The 26,195-nt window shown below is 42.1% G+C and overlaps 1 protein-coding gene across 1 annotated transcript in view; it reads right to left on the reverse strand.

Annotated features, from left to right (window-relative positions):
- TEKT4 (tektin 4) overlaps positions 1–26,195 on the reverse strand; it is a 111,754-nt gene that overhangs the window by 64,157 nt on the left and 21,402 nt on the right. The window contains exon 3 of the mRNA XM_077449410.1: positions 22,410–22,553. Within this exon, the coding sequence (XP_077305536.1) occupies positions 22,410–22,553 (144 nt within the window). The remainder of the gene's footprint in view (positions 1–22,409; positions 22,554–26,195) is intronic.

A 26,195-nucleotide genomic window follows, 5' to 3' on the forward strand; every position in this document is an offset into this window, starting at 1 on the left:
TTTGACTGACCACCAATGTAAGGGGGCTCTTCTCCACTGACCTCCAATGCAGGGAGGCCCTTTCCCACTGACCACTAATGTAAGGGGGGCCTTCTCCATTGATAACCAAAATAAGCGTGCAACTTTCCTTTGAGCACCAATGTAAGGGGGGCCTTCTCCTCTGATTCACTATAAAGAGGCCATTGTAACAAGGGTTATTTTCCTCTGACCACCAATGTAAGGGGCCTTTTCCACTTATCACAAATGTAAGAGGCCTTTTTTCCATCAATAACTAATATAAGGGGGCAATTATCATTTGACCACCAATATAAGGGGGGCCTTTTTGACTAACCACCAATGTAAGGGGGCTCTTCTCCACTGATCACCAATGTAAGAGGGCCCTTCTCTGATGATAACCAATATAAGGGGGAGACTTTCACTTTAGCACTAATGTAAGGAGGCCTTTCTCCACTGATTACCAATGTAAAAAGGGCCATTTTCCACTGTCTTTCAATGTAAATGGGCCATTGTTACAGGGGTTCAAATGGGGGTACAAATGTAAGAGGGCTTTTCTCCATCAATGACTAATATAAGGGGGCAATTATCATTTGACCACCAATATAAGATGGCCTTTTTTGACTAACCCCCAATGTAAGGGGACTCTTCTCCAATGTAAGGGGGGCCTTCTCCATTGATAACCAAAATAATGTGGGCAACTTTAATTTGAGCACCAATGTAAGAGGGGTCTTCTCCTCTCACCACCAATGTAAGCTGCGCTTTTCTAGTGATTACCAGTGTAAAAAGGGCCCTTCCCCACTGACAACCAATATAAGGAGGCCCTTCTCCACTGTCCAGACAGGTAAGGAGGCCCTTTTCCAATAACCACCAATGTAGAGCAGCACTTCTGCACTGGCCCCCAATATAAAAGGTCCTTCTTCCTGATCACTAATGATTTGTACTAGTAGAGTGCCTCTAAAATAGATCAAAAGAAAACTCTTGCTAAAAATCGCATGTGAAAATAGGAGAGTCTAAATGATACCTCATTTTTTTTTATTTTATCTACTTACAGTATATGGCACCAGCACACATTGACAATTGCTTGATGAGTAATTTCACTCAAAAACAAACTTTTGTTTAAAAGAAATGAAAACAAATTTGTTTCTGAAGACTGATTATGCAAATCCCTGCATTCTATTAATTACATTGGGTTTGAATGAAAAAAAGATTACATAGGCAGTGGAATGCAGCAAAGAAAAAAATACTTCTCATTTATCTACTTTGGTGATTTAGTCAAGTGTAACAAAAGTGTATCCAAATAGTCCATCAAAAAATAATTAGGAAGAATACAGAAGAGAAAGCACCTGCGAGAATAAGGATTTTTAGATGGGAAATGCAAAACACAATTAAAAAGAAGAGAAGCTAATCTTTGGAAGGTTGTGGAGGTTTTTTAATGATACATTTCTTAGAGTCAGTCCATACAAAATAGTATATGCAATGTTTGGGTAGAAAACACTGAATTATATACAGTAATGGCCTTCCATTGGCTCTCAAAGCATCCTGCGGGCAGATAGCTCCTTTTTATTTAACTGCCCATTAGATTTCAAATTGCCATAGAAGTCTAAATGTGATTTGTGATACATGGATTTGAGAGAATGGAGAGTTACACAGTCCGGGCTTCAAGGATACAGTCAATGACCCTACAAGGTGTTCGCTGTATCTTTACTAAAAAGCATTACACAAAGCGCAGGTTATCCCTTTTATGGCCAGAGGTCATCGATGCCTAGATGCTCAGGCCAAATATAGCGCTCAATATGTGACCTCAGTGCATCTATTCATTTGACAATAACTCAATCTAAGCATCTACATTTTTTTCATATTTTTTCAAGGACTTCTAGGCGTGTAATAAAAAATTTTCTATTTTTTTTTTTTCAATACTGGACAAATAAAGCACACCATGAAGAATGAATATCCAGCCTCCTATCCCTTCCCCTTGCCTCTCACCTATTCAGCAGGCCTTTAAAAAAAAAAAAAAAGTCCTTAAAGAAGAAGTTCATGTTGTCAAGTAAAAAGTGACCAGTCTACTGCAGTGCTACACCAGTTGTCACTCCTGACACTGGCATGGGGCACAGACAACGGCATAACTAAATTTTTTAAAGTGGTTATAAGCCCTAAACATTTTCTACCTTGATGCATTCCTTGCATTAAAGTTGAGCTCCAGGTACCTGCTTCAACTTTTGCCTTAGTCTGCTTTGAACTGAGCCAAAAGTTCACCCTCCATCTCCTGCACCCTTCTGGGACACTTCAGTAGAAAGTCTGCGGGGAGTCTGGCACATGTGCATTAGCGTTCGGTCGGTCTGGGCGACGTCACTTCCGGTTTCGGGTTGGGGCACTTTCAGGTGATTTCACTTCCGGTATCGGGAATTACGCACTTCCGGTCGGGGCGTATATACACGTGGCCACAGCACCTTGTGGACAGAGACAGATTCACTCTGTCTGGAGAGGTACGGACGGTGGGTCTTCATTACGTTCACCAGCTCTGGGTAGGTTATGCACCGCTTGGGCCTTGTCCACGTTTTTGGATACAAGGCTTGTTTCTTTTTCTAAACAAGGTCTTGTTGTTCTATCTTGATAGTGCTTACTAGGTTACTGATTAAATACCTCCTTTTGTTTCTTTTTAGCCTTAAAACTGAGTTCTACTGGCCTGTTATGCCCTGTACACACGGTCGGGCTTTCTGATGGAAAATGTGCGATCGGATCTTGTTGTCTGGAAATCCGATCGTGTGTGGGCTCCATCAGACTTTTTCCATTGGAATTTCCAACACACAAAAATTGAGAGCAGGATCTAAAATTTTCCGACAACAAAATCCGATCGTTTAAACTCATGCCACGCATGCTCTGAATAAATTACGAGACAAAAGCTATTGCCTACTGGTCCGTTTATTATCCCGCCATACGTGCTCTACGTCACCGTGTTCTGAACGATCGGATTTTCCGACAACTTTGTGCGACCGTGTGTATGCAAGACAAATTTGGGGCAAAATCCGTCTGAAAAAATCTGACGGATTTTGTTGTCGAAATGTCCGACCGTGTGTACAGGGCATTACACTTAAAGTGGACTTTACATAGGGATAGACATTTTGAGCTTTCACTTTCCATGTGTATGGTACTAGTGCCTGGTTCAGAGTTCCCTAGTTTGGCTGTTGAGGATATGGTGATTACCCCTGTCCCACATAATTTATAAAGATCTTTCGGTAAGCACCTTTTGAACTCTATATATCTTCTTTGGCTGCTTCCTACAGATAGGGTGTGTCTCCTGTGCTTTGTTTTCCCATACGTATAGACATATATATATATATATATATATATATATATATATATATATATATATATATTTGTGCACTTCCTTTTGTAGCTCTATATTGCTTAAGGCACGAGAAACCGTTGATTGGTGGATGATCCCACCAGGTTTTCCTGCATATATTGTTTCCTATATTATGCACCTTAAGTATTCTTCTTTTCCCTGTAATATCCTATCTGTTACATTGCTTAATAGATCATACTTGTACAGTTATATACGTCGCTGCAATTGGGTCTTGTTCACCTACAATCACATGACTTCTAGGTTGGGTGCCTCCGAAAGTGGTGGGGGTGTGGAGCAGACTCTTTGACATGTTAGTTATTGTTTACATTATTATCAAATAATTGTTATGTTTTCATTCTGATACATTATTTGGCTATCCTTGTTTGTTTTTTAATTAATTTTACTGTTTTCATGTATATATTAGACTCCAATCTCCTGAAGAAGCGCATAAGGGCGCGTAACACGTAGAGTTTTCTTCACTACGTCTCTACCACCAACCAGCTGTTCCTCCCATTGATATCACTTTTGAATCATTATTGATCAATCTGTTTCACTTTGGTAATAGTTGGTTGTGTTAGGTGGTGCGAGCGTCGTATAGACCAAAGGCCAAGTTTTGTTTTTAACATGTTATGTCAATAATGTGAATTTTAAACAAAAATAAAAGTTTATTTTGTACTTCAATGCTATGAAGGTGCCTCTAAAGTTCATGTTTCCTTCTCTTGAATACATTTTGCACATCAGTAGGAAAGCGGCTGTGAAGCTGCAGGGCCTCATTGCCCATTTCCCTTAGTCAAGATGGCAGTGCCAGACCCCAATAGTCAATTGAAGAATCGGTTTGGTTAAGGACACCGCTGGACGCCTGGAAAGGTAAGTGCCTTAATTTTAAAAGTCAGCAACTTTTGTATTTTTTTTTCTGAGGGAGTCTGGAGCTCCTCTTTAAGATAAGAAATGTTTAGGTATTAGTATCCCCCCTCGCTCCCCTTACACTGACCTGAGCCCTCATTCGATCGAGCTCTGTGCCCTTCTACAGCTCTTCTCTCCCTTCAATTCCAGGAGTCACTGGCTTAGCAGAGGTAGTAGTAGCCATTGACTCCCACTGCTGTCAATCAGAACCAGTGATGAAAGAAGGGGTGGTAGGGCTGAGCCCTGCTGTCTGTGTCTATAGATATAGTCAGCACAGCGTAGGAGCGAGCATGCATGAGTGCCCCCACAGAAACGGGCTTCCTATGGGGGTACACACCAGAAAGGAGGAGCCAGGAGTGTCTGCAGGGTACAAAAGAAGAGGTTTTGGGTAGAACTTCCGTCTTAAAGAGCTTTGTTGTACTGCAGTCCGTGCCTCTTGTCAGTGTTCTTTCCAGTCAACCACTGGATTAGTGGTGCAGTAGACCAATCCTCCTTTTCTGATGTCATCACACTGTGCGGTTTTTTATCTATTGTATGCTGAGAGGACAGCCAGAAAAGTGGACACCAGAAGAACCCCTTTCTTTACAGGAAAACAATAGATGGCGTTTAACCCAACACATCATGTGACTGTGGATTGGGTTGAGTATTTTACAGTATGGCGGCTGCGTCGCCGGCTGGCTAGGGAGCAGTGTGGTGCATAATTTAGAGCACTGCATTATCCATTCTTTTTATTTGTACCAGCTTTATTTAAAGTGTGAAAACGTACACTTCATTCACTGCGATGTCAGGCAGGGCAATGTGCTGCACTGCCTAAAATTGCAGTGCGATTTGGGCTGGCAATAAAATGCAGCATGTCTGCATTTTATCACAGCATGCTGCAGTGCAGCTCTAGGCTGAATTGCATTGTGAATAAGACACATAGGAATTGTTTCCTATGTGTTCCTGCAGTGAGGTTTTATCATGCGGTAAAATGTCTATCACCACATATATGTGTGAATTGGCCCTTAGGATGGTGGTAAGGGGTTGGGGAATACCTGGAGTTTAGCTTTAACCTTGATGGCACTTCCAGCCTGCATGACATAGAGGACATGGTGATCACATGATTAGGAACCACTCTTATCCCTTCCCGATAGCCTGGGTCACCACTGACAATCAGTGAAAGCTGGGCTTAGGAGTCAGCAGCCACGAAATATGTGCCTTATGTGTATTTACCTGTGTGCCTGAAGTTAAAGTGATTGTAAATGTTCAAATAACAGACATTTTATACTTACCTGCTCTGTGCAGTGGTTTTGCACAGGGATGCCCAGATTCTCCTCTTCTCAGGTCCTTCACCTTCTCCCTCCTGCTGAGTGACCATCATAGTAAGCTGCTTGCTACGGGGGCACTTGTATGGGCTCGATCCCGGGCTGTGCTTTGTGTGTCCACAGTTTAGCCCTGCCTCCTCACTGGTTGTGATTGACAGCAGCTGCCTCGAATCCCCAGTAAGGAAAGAGAGAGCCTCTGGTCCCGGGTCTTGTAAATGCATGTTATTCAAGTCTTGTAAATGCTTACTTGCAGCGTTTTTTCTAAAATAAACGATTATTTCACTTGCAATGTGCTTTTGAATGTGTAAGAAAAGAGCTCCTCCACCACTCACCTCCTTTTATGTAGCTGCTGGAGGAGGAGCGAAAGAAAATACTATAGAATGAGTGCTGTGGACATCATATCCAAGATGGCAGCAACCAGCAGGATTCTCCGAGCTTTGGATCTCTACACAGGGAGGCTTTTACAGATAAATAACCAGCATAAAATACTTTAAATGCAGATATAATCTTAGGCTTTCTTCACACTTTGCTGTCTATTTATGAAACTGAACAGAGGTGATCCCGAGGACCGCCGCCACTGATCTCAGCTCATAAACAGTTTATGAAACAGAGATGATTGAGGGAGAACATGTTCTCCCCCAATCATCTCCATACACCGAGAATCCGTCACACTGGCGATTTCTGTCAGAATTCACACTCCCCGATTCACCAGCTCAGAGGTGGTGAATCGGGGAGTGAAGAGAGAATCAGGGGGAACTGAGGAGGAAGGAGGAAGATTATTAACTTCCTTCTACCTCGATCTGACCCCCCAAGAAAGTAACCATGTCCCCCCGCCATATTTATGTGTGTGTATATATATATATATATATATATATATATATATATATATATATACACATATATACACACACACACACTGTGTGTGTGTGTGTGTGTGTGTGTGTGTGTGTGTGTGTGTATATATGTGAGATCATGTATTTTGCTTTAAAGGTCTCCAAGAGGGTAACAGTTCAATAATATCAAAATTATAGTTCATCTACTCTTTTTAGGCCTACTGAAATCTCTCATCTCTGCCAGTGAATATTAAATGTATTTCTTCATGAATTCACAATATATATATACATACAAAATACATGATCTCACATGTTTTTCCAAATGTTCAGGGGATTAGTTACCTTTTAAAGTTTTACAAACCCTGTGTTGAAACAAGAGACTGGAACAATGATAACTCTTGTCACCAAACAAAAAAGATGTGTACTTATCTTTGTTGGTTAGATTGAGAAGACCAAACTTGCATAGGGAATGACTAAGTATTTACCACATGGAAATAATCCTTAACTAGAAAAAAAACATTGTGCTCAAGTAAAGACTGTTTGGACAATATACAACCATGAAGACAAAATTAACCACTTTCAGACCGGACCAATTTGCTGGTCATAGACCAGACCACTTTTTGCGATTCGGCACTGCGTCGCTTTAACTGACAATTGCGCGGTCGTGCGACGTGGCTCCAAAACAAAATTGACGTCCTTTTTTTCCCACAAATAGAGCTTTCTTTTGGTGGTATTTGATCACCCCTGCGGTTTTTATTTTTTGCGCTATAAACAAAAATAGAGCGACAATTTTGAAAAAAACGCATTATTTTTTACTTTTTGTTATAATAAATATCCCCCAAAAATATATAAAAAAAAATTTTTTTCCCTCAGTTTAGGCCGATACGTATTCTTCTACATATTTTTGGTAAAAAAAATCGCAATAAGCGATTATTGATTGGTTTGCGCAAAAGTTATAGCGTTTACAAAATAGGGATAGTTTTATAGCATTTTTATTAATAATTTTTTATTATTTTTTTTTTACTAGTAATGGCGGCGATCAGCGATTTTTATTGTGACTGCGACATTGTGGGGGACCCATCGAACATTTTTGACACATTTTTGGGACCATTGTCATTTATACAGTAATCACTGCTATATAAATGCAGTGATTCCTGTGTAAATGACACTGGCAGTGAAGGGGTTAACCAGTGGGTGGCAGTGTAGGGGTTAAGTGTTCCTAGGGGTGTGTTACTAACTGTGGGGGGGTTGGGCTTTCATTTAGTGAACACTGATCTCTGCTCCAATCACATGGAGCAGAGATCAGCGTCACTAGTTGCTAGGCAGAATGGAGAAATGCTGTTTACTGGGCATTTCCTCCATTCGGCCGCTCCGTGAGACGATCGCGGGGATGCCCGCGGCGATCGAGTCCGCGGGTCCCGCGACCGGACTCACGGGGGTCCCGACCAGCCCCGGAGCGCGCCGCCGGCGGCACGCTCCCGATGGCAGGGCGGCATTGAATATTGGACGTACCTGTACGCCACATCGTCGTGCACTGGTCGGGAAGTGGTTAAATAGCTGACACCTTGTCCAACAAAACCTATTGTGTGAACTGTAGGGACTTGAAGGGCACAGCTCAGCTATCTAAACATTTATTGGACTGCTCAAAGTCCATCTCAAAACATGGTGTTAGAGGGATATGCAAGTCAGACATATTTTAATTATATTATAATTTTAGTACCTAATGATCTAAAGAACTTTGTCATAAAGAAATTATATATGAAAGTGTGATCATAAGTAGAAGTGTTTTAGCAAGAAATTAGTATTATGAAAAACATATAATCGTGATTATAACTGTATAAGAATTTAACCTATGTCTAGATAAACAAATATTAATTGGATATATCAGAATTATCCAGTTATCCAGATAAATAATTTTATGGGATATTGATTGATATATATCTAACCTGTGTCCTTCCGAAATGGACTAAAGATTAAATAGATATGCATTGATATACATATATATAACCATTTTATACAATGGGGATTATTCACAATTATGTTAAGCGTATTTTATATTATATCGTTTACTATGATTCCTGAACACTAGAGATATATTCGTTAGAACATATATAAAAACGAATGCATATTATAAAAATAAAAATATTAACTAAAAGAGATAAAACACCAAACACATGTGAGACACCTGGTGGTTGAAGGTGCTATTACCTTAAAAGCATTAGACTCCTGGGAAAGCTAACCATTACATGTTGCCTGCCAATGAGGAGGGAACACATACCTTCTGGGCAGAACTTAGTATAATTTTATGATCTTTTTGTTTAAGAGGATATTTAAGAAACTAGAAAGAGGCCATAAGGGAGGAGAGCTTAGGGGACGCACCCTGAGGGGGACACTGGGAGACTCAAAGACAAATTGACACTCATGCACCATGCATGAATACATATTTTTCCATTCACGAAGATCCCTGCTCCTTGGAACTCGGAGGTCACACAAAGTAATTCCTCTGTAAGAGAATCCATGTTGAATGCCCTGGCAGCCATCTTAAAAATCCTGGTAACCAACAATCCACACTAATAGCCATATTGGAATGGGTAAATATTTTGTTGATAATATCTTCTATGTTCTCTTAAATATTAATGTATTGAATATTCTACTATTGAAAATCGTTCTCCCAAATCAATAACCACCTTTTTAGATTTTTTTCTCTAAATTCTATTTTTCATTATGAATTTCTTTTTGCATAGATGCCAATTTTATTGACAAACAAACGTCTAATTTATTTCACATTGTTAACCACTTACTTACCTGCAGTATAGTAACGGTTGGACGTGTGAAATACAGACGTTCTGTTTAATTGTCAATTATCAAAAGGTTATTGATTCTACCGAGAAGTGATAATGGTGATAATTAAGTCCAAAGTACGACACGCCCATTTTGTGGGTGATTCCATTAATTGTCAAGGTGTTCATGTGACGCAATCGATATTTTAATTTCATGTAAATATTTGTCTTTTGTCAACCAATAAATGTAACTATTTTGTATGATCACTCGTCTCCGTGAATAGTTTCACATGTATAGACTGTGTTATATATATTGATTTTGTATCTTAAAAATATCTTCGTTAAAAATTACTTAATAAATATTGTGCGGGAAACTGTCCTTAAAAAGCACAATATATATATATATATATATATATATATATATATATATATATATAGATATATACACGCAGTATCTCGCAAAAGTGAGTACACCCCTCACATTTTTGTAAATATTTTATTATATCTTTTCATGAGACAACACTGAAAAAAATAACACTTTGCTACAATGTAAAGTAGTGAGTGTACAGCTTGTATAACAGTGTAAATTTGCCGTCCCCTCAAAATAACTCAACACAAACAAAAGTGAGTACACCCCTAAGTGAAAACGTCCAAATGGGGCCCAATTAGCCATTTTCCCTCCCCGATGTCATGTGACCCATTAGTGTTACAATGTCTCGGGTCTGAATGGGGAGCAGGTGTGTTAAATTTGGTGTTAGCACTCTCTCATATTGGTTACTTGAAGCTCAACATGGCACCTCATGACAAAGAACTCTCTAAGGAGACCAAGATAAACTTATTTGGTTCAGATGGTGTCAAGCGTGTGTGGCAGCAACCAGGTGAGGCGTACAAAGACAAGTGTGTCTTGCCTACAGTGAAGCATGGTGGTGGGAGTGTCATGGTCTGGGGCTGCATGAGTGCTGCCGGCACTGGGGAGCTACAGATCATTGAAGGAACCATGAATGCCAACATGTACTGTGACATACTGAAGCAGAGCATGATCCCATCCCTTCGGAGACTGGGCCACAGAGCAGTATTCCAACATGATAACGACCCCAAACACACCTCCTAGACGACCACTGCCTTGCTAAAGAAGCCGAGGGTAAAGATGATGGACTGGCCAAGCATGTCTCCAGACCTAAACCCTATTGCGTATCTGAGGGACATCCTCTAATGGAAGGTGGAGGAGCGCAAGGTCTCTAACATCCACCAGCTCCATGATGTTATCATGGAGGAGTGGAAGAGACTCCAGTGGCAACCTGTGATGCTCTGGTGAACTCCATGCCCAAGTGGGTTAAGGCAGCGCTGGAAAATAATGGTGACCACACAAAATATTGACACTTTGGGCCCAATTTGGACATTTTCACTAAGGGGTGTACTCACTTTTGCTGCCAGCATTTTAGACATTAATGGCTGTGTGTAGAGTTATTTTGAGGGGACAGCAAATTTACATTGTTATACAAGCTGTACACTCACTACTTTACATTGTAGCAAAGTGTCATTTCTTCAGTGTTGTCACATGAAAAGATATAATAAAGTATTAACAAAAATGTGAGGGGTGTACTCACTTTTGTGAGATACTCAGGGTGATTCAGCTCAAGTGGTGCATGGTATTGAAGAAACGCCTGTCAGTCCAGACTGCATTTTCAAGGGCATGGCAGCCCACATTTATTTGAAGGGGTGCAATTAGCAGATTTGATGCACATCTGAAAGGCAGCATCTTTCTGTACGTGTCGAGAAACACATGATTTTGCATGCATTCCCAACCCGCACCAGTGTGAACGTAACCTTATGGGAAGATTGCTGTTAAAAATCAATTCTCTGTATCGCCACTTCTCATTCGCTGCTCCACCACTGCAGTTACTTCCTAAATTAGTTACAGGGGTTGTAAAGGTAATAAATTTTTTTTTTTTTTTTGTTTCAATAAATTTTTATTAAATTTCACATGTTGAAACAATACTGGTTATAAATTTTTTTTTTAAATAACAAACATGTTATACTTACCTCCACTGTGCAGTTCGTTTTGCACCCAGTGGCCCCGAACCTGCTCTTCTGGGGTCCCTCGGCGGCTGTCTTGGCTCCCCTCCCTGCAAGGACTTCTCACATTCATGCAAGCTCCCTCACATGGTGAGAAGTGCTTGCGGGCGCGCTACCGTGATACAGCTGGTGGCTATAGCCGCTCACTGTATTACTCGGCCCCGCCCCCCGGACACGCCACGTTATTGGATGTGATTGACAGTAGCGCGAGCCAATGGCTGCGCTGCTTTCAATCCATATACTGTAACCAATCAACAGCCAGGCTGAGCGGCGAAGAGGATGTCAGGGGCAAGCGCTGGACTTTGGAGGGGTCAGGTAAGTAAAACGGGGGGGGGGGGGGGGGCATTGTCGGATGTTTTTTCACTTTAATGCATAGAATGCATTAAGGTGAACATTTTTTTTACCTTTACAACTCCTTTAAAGCTTTATCAGTGAATGTATGGTGAACTCTGGATGAATCTGACACTTCGTTCTTAGCCAGAAGACCAGCAGAGCTCTTATTAATTACATCCTGGTGACTTTGACTTCACCCTTTCATTTAGGTCGGCTTTTACAATGACACTTAAACTTTTCTCCTGCGAGCTCTTTCTTCGTGTTAATTAAAAAAGTGATTCATATTATGTCGTATAAGCTTACTGAAATTCATGCAGTCAATTAACAAATTAAACTCAGCCATGAATGTAAAGTAAATACAAATTTAATTCAATTTTTAAAGAGAGGAACCTGTCCTGTCTATCAGCGGAGGGATGCCGGGATCCTACATCTGCATTAAGGCTGACGGCGTATTGATCATTTTGCCAGAGGTACGAGTTTGCTATGTGATCATAGATGCCGACCGCTGTTCTGCTTATCATTTAATAGAGAAGAATGCAGCATCCCCTAAAGAAAAATGCACCTGGATGCTTTATAAATACTAATGTGTCTTAAAGTGTGATAAAGAGACAACCATTATTAATAATGCATTAGTGAGATAGAATCAGGGAAGGGTGAGCCTATAGCAGATCATTATTAGCCTGTTATTGCCAGGGACTGAGAGTACATCATTGTCAAATGCATGGAATGAGATGAGATGTATATGGTGAACACAACCTGCCACTCAGGCGTTTTACATCTCGGCCAGGGGTGGACTGACCATTCGGCCACTCGGGCACTGCCCGAGGGCCCCCGGGCCACTAGGGGGCCCCATCAGGGTTGCCAGCCTCAGTAAAACCAGGGACAGTATGTAAAAATCTGTGTTTTTATTACATCTGCCTCTGAAATGTCCCTTACCGACATCCTTTTGGTCTAAAAATCCAGAGATTATAGCTGCCCCACCTCTCCAGTAACTTCTCAGCCAATAGAAACATGTCTGTATATACTGTGTGATTGTATACTGTGTGTGTGTATACTGTGTGCCCCATAATCTCCTATTGCCCGGGGGCCCCATGAGTTGTCAGTCCGCCCCTGATCTCGGTAGACAGCGTTACAAGCAACCTAACGCCAAAATCCACTGAAATAACACATAACCTGAAATTTGGGTTATAAAAAAAACTTACATAGCCTCTTCTGGCCTTTTCTGGCACATTTGTTTACAAGTTTAGATCAGTATTTTTTGCTAGAAAATTACTTAGAATAGAACCCCTAACCATTATGTCTTGTCTAAATTCTAGGTGCAAAACTAAAGGCTTTTTTTTTTTTTACAAAGCAGTCACAGCCGGAGTAGAGAATCCTACCACCTATCGGCATAGTACAGAGAAGGACCCTCATTCTCTGTGTGGAAGCAGTGGTGTCTCTGCAGTGGTCCGACATGCCTTCTGCTGGGTCAGAGCTCTCCAATTACCAGGGCTATACCTCAGACAGGGACTATTGCTAAAAAATCTGAACAAATGATATTCAGAGAGCCTGTAAAAGGGTAAGGTGACATCTAATATTGGTCATATATCTAAAGCAGTGGTCTCCAAACTGCATACTGTGGCCCGCATGCAGCCCTTCGCTTGCCCTTATCCAGTCCCTGGGGCACTAATCCCTCCACTGACATTTCCAATGGGGCATAATTCCTTCCACTGACACCAACGATGGGGCACTATTCCCCCCACTGACACCAATGATGGGGCACTATTCCTCCCACCAACACCAATGATGGGGCACTATTACTCCCACTGACACCAATGATGGGGCACTATTCCTCCCACTGACACCAATGATGGGGCACTATTCCTCCCACTGACACCAATGATGGGGCACTATTCCTCCCACTGACACCAATGATGGGGCACTATTCCTCACACTGACACCAATGATGGGGCACTATTCCTCCCACTCAAACCAATGATGGGGCGCTATTCCTCCCACTGACACCAATGATGGGGCACTATTCCTCCCACTCAAACCAATGATGGGGCGCTATTCCTCCCACTCAAACCAATGATGGGGCGCTATTCCTCCCACTGACACCAATGATGGGGCACTATTCCTCCCACTGACACCAATGATGGGGCACTATTCCCCCCACTGACACCAATGATGGGGCACTATTCCTCCCACTGACACCAATGATGGGGCACTATTCCTCCCACTCAAACCAATGATGGGGCGCTATTCCTCCCACTGACACCAATGATGGGGCACTATTCCTCCCACTGACACCAACAATGGGGCACTATTCCTCCCACTGACACCAATGATGGGGCACTATTCCTCACACTGACACCAATGATGGGGCGCTATTCCTCCCACTGACACCAATGATGGGGCACTATTCCTCATACTGACACCAATGATGGGGCACTATTCCTCATACTGACACCAATGATGGGGCACTATTCCTCCCACGGACACCAATGATGGGGCACTATTCCTAACACTTACACCAATGATGGGGCACTATTCCTAACACTTACACCAATGATGGGGCATAGTTACCAGCCTCAGGATATTTTCTACTCCCACTGGTCACAGTCCAACCCCTCTGAAGTCTGAAGGACAGAAAAGAGACCCTTTGCTTGGAAAGCCTGAAGACCCCTGATCTATAGGAATGTTAGGGAAGCAACGGTAGGCAGACTCCGCCACTCAGGAAGGTGAAAGTTACCATGAGGACCTTAATATCTAGAGGAAAGAACAAGGTAAGAATCTGCAGTTAAGTAATCCTTGTAATGTATATAAATGACCTGAAGAGGATGAACTTTTTTTTTTCATCTGTAATGTTACTTTTGGGTGTCTGACCTTTTAATAAGATTTTTAAAATTGGTCCATAAAAAAAAAAAAAAAAAAAGAGATTCCTTCTTATATGGAAAAATGGTTCCAGTATAATATCAGTAGCTATAATAGAAGAAAATACTTTTCTACGCCGACATTTACTGAGAACATAATTTCAGTTTCTAACGATCTCATTTAGCACGACCTTGTGAACCTCCCCCGGAATCCTGAAAAGCAATGAGTTTTATCTCCAACTACATGGGAAAATGTCTGAACAGGTATAGCATGGGGAAGGCACATGCAGTGAGGCTATGCTGACATCAAGTGGCCATTTTTGAAATAGGTGAAAACAGTCCGCTATAAGGAAAGGACACAGTGATTCCAGTCTGTTGTAACCCAAACATTTATAAATGGTCCTATTGGTTTCTTATACACCACAGGTACATGTGATTGTCACTAAAACACTACTTTCATGTTCCACCGTTCACAGAATTTTCTTCCTGCCTCTTACCGTATTTGATGGTTTATACTCAAAAACATTTTGACCCGCCCAGCAGATCCAGGGTTGTTTTTTTAGCGATCTGCTGCTGCACACCTGGGCCATCATCGTCCTTCCTTATGTCATCAGGAGCTGGCTGACTCTTCCGGATTCTTGCAGCCAGCCCTCTGATGGTCCAGTTTCAGTTGACTACCCAAAGGCCTCCTGAGATGTAAGGCATCTCTTGTGGCTATGGGCGTTTGGGGTGTAAGCCACACTCGCCTAGGCAAGAAATACAGAAGTAATGGGCCCTTATATTAAAAAAATAATAATAATAAATTATGAATACTTTTTTTTTTTTGTCATTTTTGTAATTGTGTGAAAGGAGGGAGGATGGTTAAAGTATATGTAAACCCTCACCTTGTAAAACAGAAATGAAAGGCAAAATATTTGTTTCTAGATATATATATAAAAAAAATCATACATTTTTTTTTTCTTTTTTTTATAGACGATCACATTTCCGCTGTTCTAACCACTTGCTTACCGGGCACTTAAACCCCCCTCCTGCCCAGACCAATTTTCAGCTTTCAGCGCTGATGCACTTTGAATGACAATTGCGCGGTCATATAACACTGTACCCAAATGAAATTTTTATCATTTTTTTCCCAGAAATAGAGCTTTCTTTTGGTGGTATTTAATTACAGCTCGGAGTTTTCTTTTTTGCTAAACAAACAAAAAAAGATGCAAAGTAAAAAATAAAAAAAAATCATGTTTAATAGTTTGTTATAACATTTTGCAAACAGGTCATTTTTCTCCTTCATTGAAATGTGCTGATGAGGTGGCACTGGTGGGCACTGATAGGCGACACTGGTGGGCACTGATAGGCTGCACTGGTGGGCACTGATGGCACAGTTAAGGCGACACTAATAGGCACAGATAAGGTGGCACTGATAGGAACAGATAAGGCAGTACTGATGGGCACAGATAAGGCGGCACTGATGGGCAAAGATGGGCACAGATAAGATGGCACTGATGGGTGGCACTGATGGGTGGCACTGATAGATGGGACTGATAGGTGGCTCTGATAGGTGGCACTGCTGGGCACTGATGGGCGGCACTGATGGGCACTGGTAGATGACACTGATGGGCATGGATATGTGGCACGGAGGTGCAGCACTGTTGTTGAGGCAGATTGTGGGCACTGATAGGTGGCACTGTGGGTACTGATGTATGGCACTGTGGCACTGATGTATGGCACTGTGGGCACTGATGTATGGCACTATGGGCACTGATGGGTGGCACTGCTGGGTGGCACTTTTATTAATAACTGGCTGGTACTGGCAGGGGGCAGGTGGGCACTGATAAGTTGGCTGTGATCGGGACTGATGTCCCGATCACAGCCGCCGGTGATCGGCTTTTTTTTTCTCTCCTCGCGCTGTCAGCGCGAGTAGGAGAAATAGCCGATTACCGGCTCTGTTTTGTCACATGATCAGCTGTCATTGGCTGACAGCTGATCACGTGGTAAGGGGTCGGGATCGACCCTTTGCTCGGATCCGTGATCAGGCGAGTCTCATAGACTCGCCGATCACAGAGCGCGCCGCGCAGGCCGCTCGTGCACGGGACAACGTCAATAGACGTAGTCCCGGCAAAGCAGGTCCGCGCTGTAGCCGTCATTCGGCTATAGCGCGGATCTCTAGTGGTTAAGCTACAAAAAAGGAGCTCAGAAAGCTGGGGGAGAAGAAACAGCAGTAGACTGATCTTCCCAGTGAATAGCTGTGCAGAGTGTGGGGGGGGGGGGGATGTCAGGACAAGTCTGATCTCTGGAGGAGAGCAGGCTAAGTTCCCAGCACAGCCAGAAAACCGACCCCAGTGTGTTCTGCTTAGTGTGGTCAGTCCATGGTGCAGCAGTCATATATCAGGAATATGAAGTGTTGGGTTTACATATTCTTTAATATTATGAAAAGTGATTAGTAGAATCCTCCCTCTCCTGTTCTTTCCTCTGGCAGTAGGTTGGTCATAAATCAATATCAATGAAAATCACTCCTTGAGCATTCTCCTGTGAGCTCAAGGAGAGTTGCTATCATGTCCTTTGAACCATGGGCTCAAAGAAAATGGGTTCAACCAAGAGAAGACTGGTACTGAACCACAGAGGAGGACTAATGCCCCATACACACGATCGGAAATTCCGCCAGCAAAAGTCTGATGTGAGCTTTTGGTTGGAAATTCCGACCGTGTGTATTCTCCATGGGAATTTCCGGTAGAAAAAGATTGAGAGCGGGTTCTCTACTTTTCCTACGGAAAAAGTTCAGATCGGAAATTCTGATCGTCTGTAGCAATTCTGACCTGCAAAATTCCTACACATGCTGGGAAACAATTTGACGCATGCTCGGAAGCATTGAACTTCATTTTCTCGGCTCGTCGTAGTGTTGTACATCACCGTGTTCTTGACGGGCAAAAGCTCAGAGAACTTCTGTGTGCCCGTGTGTATGCAAGCCAAGCTTGAGCAGAATTCCGTCTGAAAAAACATCCAAGATTTTTCAGACGGAAATTCTGCTCGTGTGTGCGGGGCATTAGAGTGCAGTACTGAGGCATATTGCTTGGCCATTTTTTTTATTTAAGGGTGAAAGCTAATACTTTAAAGTAGTTGTAAACCCTTACATACAGTGCCTTGAAAAAGTACTCATACTCCTTGAAATGTTCCACATTTTGTCATGTTACAGCCAAAAACTTAAATGTATTTTATTGGGATTTTATGTGAAAGACCAACACAAAGTGGCACATTATTGGGAAGTGGAAGGAAAATGATAAATGGTTTCCAAATTTTTTACAAATAAATATGTGAAAAGTGTGGGGTATATTTGTATTCAGCCCCCCCTCTGTGTCAATACTTTGTAGAACCGCCTTTGCCCTTGTACACACAGTCGGAGAGTCCGACAACCAAATCCGTCGGAGTAATTCCGGAAGAGGTCCGGAAGTGATGTTGCATACACACAGTCGGACTAAGTTGTCGGAAAATCCGATTGTACATAACGTGATGACATTATTTTGTTACGACGGGACTACGTTCAGGCTAGTAGCCAATAGCTTTGGTCTAGGAATTTGAGCTGAGCATGCGTGGCACTTTGTCCGTCGGAGTAGGCTACACATGATCGGAGTATGTCCGATAGGAGCATTTTGTTGGAAAATTTTACCGGCAAGTTGGAAAACTTGGTCCGTCGGATATTCCGACGGAAACAGTCCGATGCAGACCACACACAGTCGGAATATCCGACAAAACAGTCCGATAGGAAACATTCCGTCGGAATCTCTGACTGTGTGTACAAGGGCTTTCACTGCAATTACAGCTGCAAGTATTTTTGGGGATGTCTCCACCAGCTTTGCACATCTAGAAAGTGACATTTTTGCCCATTCTTTGCAAAATAGCTCAGATTGGACGGAGAGCGTCTGTGAACAGCAATTTTCAAGTCTTGCCACAGATTCTCAATTGGATTTAGGTCTGGACTTTGACTGGTCCATTCTAACACATGAATATGATTTGATCTAAACCATTCCATTGTAGCTCTGGCTGTATGTTTAGGGTCATTGTCCTGCTAGAAGGTGAACCTCCACCCCAGTCTCAAGTCTTTTGCAGACTCTAACAGGTTTTCTTCTAAGATTGCTGTGTATTTGGGTCCATCCATCTTCTCATCAACTCTGACCAGCTTCCCTGTCCCTGCTGAAGAAAAGCATCCCCACAACATGATGCTGCCACCACCATGTTTCACGGTGGGGATGGTGTGTTCAGGGTGATGCGCAGTGTTAGTTTTCCGCCACACATAGCATTTTGCTTTTAGGCCAAAAAGTTCAATTTTGATCTCATCTGACCAGAGCACCTTCTTCCACATGTTTGCTGTGTCTCCCACATCTCTTCTCACAAACTGCAAACAGGACTTCTTATGGCTTTCTTCTAACAATTGCTTTCTTCTTGCCTCTCTTCCATAGAAGAAAAAGCTCTGATGGTTTTCCCAACGGAAATCAGACGTAATTCGTGCTCAAGCTGTCTTGCCTACACATGGTCACATCAAATTCCAATTGTTTATAACGCGGTGACGTACAACACGTACGACGTGACTAGGAAAAGGAAGTTCAATAGCCAGTAGCCAATAGCTTCTGTCTCATAGTTGAATCTGAGCATGCGTGATTTTTGGCGTGTCGGAATTGCATACACACGATCGGAATTACCGATAGAAAGTTTTTCCGTCTGGAAAATTGAGAACATGCTATTAATTTTTGGGTGGCGGAAATTCGGACAGCTAAATTCCGATGGAGCATACACACAGTCGCATTTTCTGATGAAAAGCTCTCATCAGTCTTTTTCTGATCGAAAATTCCAATCATGTGTATGCGGCATTATAGTTGTCCTGTGGACAGATTCTCCCACCTGAGCTGTGGATTTCTGAAGCTCCTCCACAGTTACCATGGGCCTCTTGGCTGCTTCTCTGATGAATGCTCTCCTTGCCCGGCCTGCCAGTTTAGGTGGACGGCCATGTCTTGGTAGGTTTGCAGTTGTGCCATACTCTTTCCATTTTTGGATGATGAGGGCTTCACAGAACAGCTGTATTTAAACCCAGATCAAATTACACACAGGTGGACTCTATTTACTAATTAGGTGACTTCTGAAGGCAATTGGTTCCACTAGATTTTAGTTAGGGGTATCAGAGTAAAGGGGGGTTAATACAAATGCACACCACACTTTTCACATATTTATTTGCAAAAAAATGAGAAAACCACTTTTTCATTTTCCTTCCACGTGACAATTATGTGCCACTTTGTGTTGGTCTATCACATAAAATCCCAATAAAATATATTTACGTTTTTGGTTGTAACATGACAAAATGTGGAAAATTACAAGGGGTATGAATACTTTTTCAAGGCACTGTATACCCAGTGAAGTGACTGGCCTTAGGTGACACACTGAGATGAAACAAATCCTCCTACATAAGTTGTACCTGTTTACGTACAGTCTTCTCTTTTCTACAGCTGTTCAAAGCCCAGAATTTTGTCTGAGATTTCAGAAAGCAGGGGGCAGGGAGCTGAAGTTACACTCTGCAGAGCTCAGTGAGGAGAACTCTTGAGAGCTGATTGGAGGGAAGGGACACACCCCCCTTCACACAGCACGCAGGACCAGAGCTGATGCTGTCAATCACAGGCTGTGTGCTAGAGGTCCTTTCCCTGTCACCTTTTTACCTCTTGGTGTCAGGAAAACTTGTCAGAAGTGACTCATGCAGAGAGCAGAAGAATGACACTTGGTGCCCTTGATTGAGACAAATACACACTATAGAGAGATATGCTTTGTTTATATTCATGTCTGAGGTTTACAACCACTTTAAGGAACATATATTGTATGTAGTTGTAAATGTTGCTACTAAGAATGGACAATATCCATTATCATTTGAGAATATTGGATAAAACGTTCTGTTCCGCTGACTCTGTAGTTTTGAATCCAAACAGTTTTTGCATTTCATACAAGAAGAGCCCTATATATTAGGGCAGAAAATGGTGCCATCTCTCCTCTCATGTATGACCATTTCGTGTGGACCCTTCTTATAAACCACCTGTAGATGCTTCATATACACCACATGTGGACCCTTCTAATACACCATCTGTGGACCCTTCTTATACACCACGTGTAGACCCTTCTTTTACACCACCTGTGGACCCTTCTTATAAACCACCTGTGGACCCTTCCTATAAACCACCTGTGGACCCTTCTTATACACCATATGTGGACCCTTCTTATACACCACCTGTGGATCCTTCTTATACACCACGTGTAGACCCTTCTTATACACCACCTGTGGATCCTTCTTATACACCACCTGTGGATCCTTCTTATACACCATATGTGGACCCTTCTTATACACCACCTGTGGATCCTTCTTATACACCACGTGTAGACCCTTCTTATACACCACCTGTGGATCCTTCTTATACACCACCTGTGGATCCTTCTTATACACCACCTGTGGATCCTTCTTATACACCACGTGTAGACCCTTCTTTTACACCACCTGTGGATCCTTCTTATACACCACGTGTAGACCCTTCTTTTACACCACCTGTGGATCCTTCTTATACACCACGTGTAGACCCTTCTTTTACACCACCTGTGGACCCTTCTTTTACACCACCTGTGGACCCTTCTTATACACGACCTGAGGAGCCTTCTTATACACCACCTGAGGAGCCTTCTTATACACCACCTGAGGAGCCTTCTTTTACACCACCTGTGGACCCTTCTTTTACACCACCTGTGGACCCTTTTTATACACCACCTGTGGACCCTTCTTTTATACCACCTGTGGACCCTTCTTATACACCATGGGGGTTATCTAGTAAAGGAAAATCCACTTTGAACTGCAAGTGCACTTTGAAGTAAAGTCGCTGTAGATCCGAGGGGAACATGCAAGGAAAATAAAAAAACAGCATTTTAGCTTGTCCATGATTGGATGATAAAATCAGCAGAGCTTCCCCTCATTTCAGATCTACCCCTTAGATTTAGAGTGACTGCTCTTCCAAGTGCACTTGCAGTGCAAAGTGGATTTGCCTTTCGTAAATAACCCCCCATGTGTAGACCCTTCTTATACACCATGTCTGGATCCTTTACACCACCTGTGGATCCTTCTTATACACCGCATGTAGACCCTTCTTATAGACCACCTGTGGACCCTTCTTATACACCACATGTAGACCCTTCTTATACACCATATGTAGACCCTTCTTATACACCACATGTAGACCCTTCTTATACACCACCTGTGGACCCTTCTTATACACCACATGTAGACCCTTCTTATACACCATATGTAGACCCTTCTTATACACTACATGTAGACCCTTCTTATACACTACATGTAGACCCTTCTTATACACCACATGTAGACCCTTCTTATACACCACCTGTGGGCCCTTCTTTCACACCACATGTAGACCCTTCTTATACACCACATGTAGACCCTTCTTATACACCACGTGTAGACTCTTCTTATACACCACGTGTAGACTCTTCTTATACACCCCGTGTAGACCCTTCTTATACACCACATGTAAAGCCTTCTTATACACCACATGTAGACCCTTCTTATACACCACATGTAAACCCTTCTTATACACCACGTGTAGACCCTGCTTACACACCACGTGTAGACTCTTCTTATACACCCCGTGTAGACCCTTCTTATACACCCCGTGTAGACCCTTCTTATACACCCCGTGTAGACCCTTCTTATACACCCCGTGTAGACCCTTCTTATACACCACATGTAAACCCTTCTTATACACCACATGTAGACCCTTCTTATACACCCCGTGTAGACGCTTCTTATACACCACATGTAGACCCTTCTTATACACCACATGTAGACCCTTCTTATACACCACATGTAGACCCTTCTTATACACCACATGTAGACCCTTCTTATACACCATGTGTAGACTCTTCTTATACACCCTTCTTATACAGAACATACAACTTCCTCTTACTTGTCTTCAAATTTGGAGGAATTGTGATGAAACTGGATATCAGTAGTTTGATTGTTGTGTCTTCCACATTTGTCATCGATATCATACGCCTCCACCTTGTCAGACCAATCCATCTCCAGCTTCTCCTTGGCATCTCTGTTCATCCTGAGGAGGAACAAATATGGACATAGCTAAAGATATCATGGCAGCTGACTGCAGGTTCATTCTGAGATAGCATAACTTACTGAGCCCTGCCCTAAAAAGAGGCAGCTGACCTTCCACAGCTTTCTCTATTATTGGGAATGAAGACATTTACCACCTCCACTAGAAGTGTGCAATTCATTCCAAATCTAAATTTCTGAATTTTTGGTTATTCAGAGATTCGGATGTATCTAAATTTCTGAACAACAATAGTAAAGAATTTTGTCAAACTTAGTTTTGTTTATTCGTTTTCCAACTAATTCCAAATTTTCAGACTCAGCATACCCTGGTCGCTGACGCCACAAGGGGGCGGGAACACTCAGCGATGTCATCAGGTGGCCCCGCCCCTTAGTTATTTAGGAACTGTCAGATGGTGGGAGCGACAAGATGGAACAATAAAAATGAACTATTCCTTTAAATATCATGCCTGGTGGGGTATCTAATATCTGGGTTATAGTGCTTAGCTGCGTTTTGTTGCTGTTCTTACCAAGAGCGGATATTACTCTCTTTTACATAAAATACACTGCCACTAACTGAATAACCTGCCTCCTTAACCTCTTAAGCCCCAGACCATTTGGCTGGCCAAAGACCAGAGCACTTTTTGTGTTTCGGCACTGCGTAGTTTTAACTGACAATTGCGTGGTTGTGTGACATGATTACCAAACAAAATTGACGTCCTTTTTTCCCCACAAATAGAGCTTTCTTTTGGTGGTATTTGATCATCTCTGCGTTTTGTTTTTTTTTGCGCTATAAACAAAAACAATTTCGACAATTTTGAAAAAAAAACACATTATTTTTTACTTTTTGCTATAATAAATATCCCCAAAAAATATATATATATTTTTTTTTCCTCAGTTTATGCCAAAACAAATTTCTCTAGTTATTTTTGGTAAAAAAAAAAGTGTTTATTGATTAGTTTGCGCAAAAGTTATAGCGTTTACAAATTAGGGGATAGATTTATGGCATTTTTATTAATAATCTTTTTTTTTTAATAGTAATGGTGGTGATCAGCGATTTTTACCGTGACTGCGACATTATGGTGGACACATCGGACACTTTTGGCGCTATTTTGGGACCAGTCACATTTATACAGCGATCAGTGCAATTAAAAATGCATTGATGACTGTGTAAATGTGACTGACAGTAAAGGGGTTAAGCACTAGGTGGCGCTGTAGAGGTTAAGTGTGTCCTAGGGAGTGCTTCTAACTGTGGAGGGGGGGGGCTATGGTTGACACAACACTGATCACCGTTCCCGATTACAGAGAGCAATGATCAGTGATAGTGTCACTAGGCAGGACAGGGAGATGCTTGTTTACATTAGCATTTCCCCGTTATTCCTGCCCATGACACGATCACAGGTATCTGTGGTCACGCTCACGAAGCTCCCGACACGCGCTTGCCGCCTCTTAAAGAGTAACGTACAGGTACATTAATCTGCCTGTGTGTGCCCTTCTGCCACAGTATATCTGCACGAGGTGGTCGGGAAGCGGTTAATCTAACTCAAACTATCTCTCCTTATATAGTGTGGGGCGTGGACTTGGTCGCCCTCAGCCATGATTGGCCAAAGGCACCCTGCCTTTGGCCAATTATGGCTCTCTCAGCAGGGTGCGCTGTGATTGGCCAAAGCATGCAAGTCAGGTCCATGCTTCGACCAATCATCATACAGCAATGCACTGCGACCTTGCAGTGCATTATGGGGTATTCTGCGGTGCTCAAATTTTCCGTGAACTCCTCATATGTTCGGTTCGTTTTAGAACAAACGAACACCCGATGTTCGAGTCGAACCGATAATCCTATTTGAAAATCGAAAGACAGTTATATTCTATTTTACTCTATTCTATTGTTTTTCATATTCTATTCCATTCTTTTTTATTCTTTTATTTTCTATTCTATTCTAATCTATTTAAATGTATTGTATTTTAAATTCAAATTTCATAAGACAGTTATATTCTATTTTATTCTATTGAATTCTATTCTATTGTTTTCTATTCTATTCAATTCTTTTATAGTCTATTCTATTCTTATCTATTAGAATGTATTCTATTCTCAATTAGAATTTTGGAATCTGTATATTTTCTATTTTATTCTATTCTATTGTTTTTTTTCTATTCTATTATTTTCTGTTCTTTTATTTTCTATTCTATTCGATTCTATTTAAATTCTAATGCATTCTATACAAAATTTGAATTTTGGAAGACAGTTGTATTCTATTTTATCCTATTCTATTTTTTTATTCTATTTTTTTCTTTAATATTCCTTTATTTTCTTTACCATTTATTTTTCTATTCTTGTTTTCTAACTCAAATTTGATTTAGAATTCAATTTGCATTTTGGCAGAATTTCATTTAGTTATTTCCGATTCATTTAAAGAGGGCCTTCTGTCATTTTTTTCAACTTTCCATCTAATACATTTTTTGCCATTTTTTAACTTTGGCTAGTAAACCATTTTTGATTTATTTTTTGCCAGTAAATACCTTATACAGCCCACTACCTGTTTCTTGTCTGGTAAAAAAGCCTAGGCTTATGTTCTGGTTTCTGTGCTGGGACCAATCCTGTTTAATTTGTTCATAAACGACCCGGAGGATGGGCTAAACAGCTCAATCTCTGTATTTGCGGACGATACTAAGCTAAGCAGGGCAATAACTTCTCCGCAGGATGTGGAAATCTCGTAAAAAGATCTGAACAAATGAATGGGGTGGGCAACTGCATGGCAAATGAGGCTTAAAGAGGAAGTAAAGGCAAATTTTTTATTTATTTTTTAAAAGTACCCTGTAAGGCAAAGGCATAATGAGCTAGTATGCATAGCATACTAGTTCATTATGAATAACTTACCTGAGAACGAAGCCCCCGAAGCGGTCCTCCGTCTTCCTCTTTGCCACTGCCATGTATCCCGGAGCGACTTCTGGGTCTCACGGCTCTGGCGCTGTGATTCTGCGGCCTGCCCAGTGCGCATGCGCTGTAGACAGTGGTGGGTGTCTTCGGGTAAATATCTCCTAAACCGTGTAGGTTTAGGAGATATTTCTTGGACCTACAGGTAAGCCTTAATCTAGGCTTAACTGTGGGTCAAAGTTGGTTGTAAGGGTTTACAACCACTTTAAAGAGGGAGTCCATCCCCAAAAAAATTATTAAAAGCCAGCAGCTACAAATACTGCAGCTGCTGACTTTTAATAAATGGACACTTACCTTTCCTGGAGTCCAGCGATGTCGGCAGCCGAGGCCGATCAATCGCTCAGCTCTCGGCTGCTGCCGCCGCCATTCTCGGTGAGGGGATCAGGAAGTGAAGCGTTGCGGCTTCATTTCCCGGTTCCCTGCTGTGCATGCGCGAGTCGCGCAGCGCAATGAGAATGCTCCGCGCTGTTTCTGGGATAGGGTGACCAGACATCCCCGGTTTCCAGGGACAGTCCCCGGATTGTGGACACTGTCCCCGGACCAAGTCTGTCCCCGGTTTTGTCTCCGGATTGGATTTGAACAGGGACTGGGGCAATTTCAAAGACAGTGCAGAATAAAAAAATAAAAAAATCAGATTACACACCTTTGCTCTGCCACTCTCCTACTAGCTTAGGGGGTGTATTTTTTTCCATTATCCTTGCCCCTTTCTGATGATCA

The sequence above is a fragment of the Lithobates pipiens genome, unplaced genomic scaffold, assembly GCF_037356315.1.
Source record: "Lithobates pipiens isolate NorthernLeopardFrog02 unplaced genomic scaffold, aLitPip1_a1.2 Scaffold_22, whole genome shotgun sequence".
NCBI lineage: Eukaryota > Metazoa > Chordata > Amphibia > Anura > Ranidae > Lithobates > Lithobates pipiens.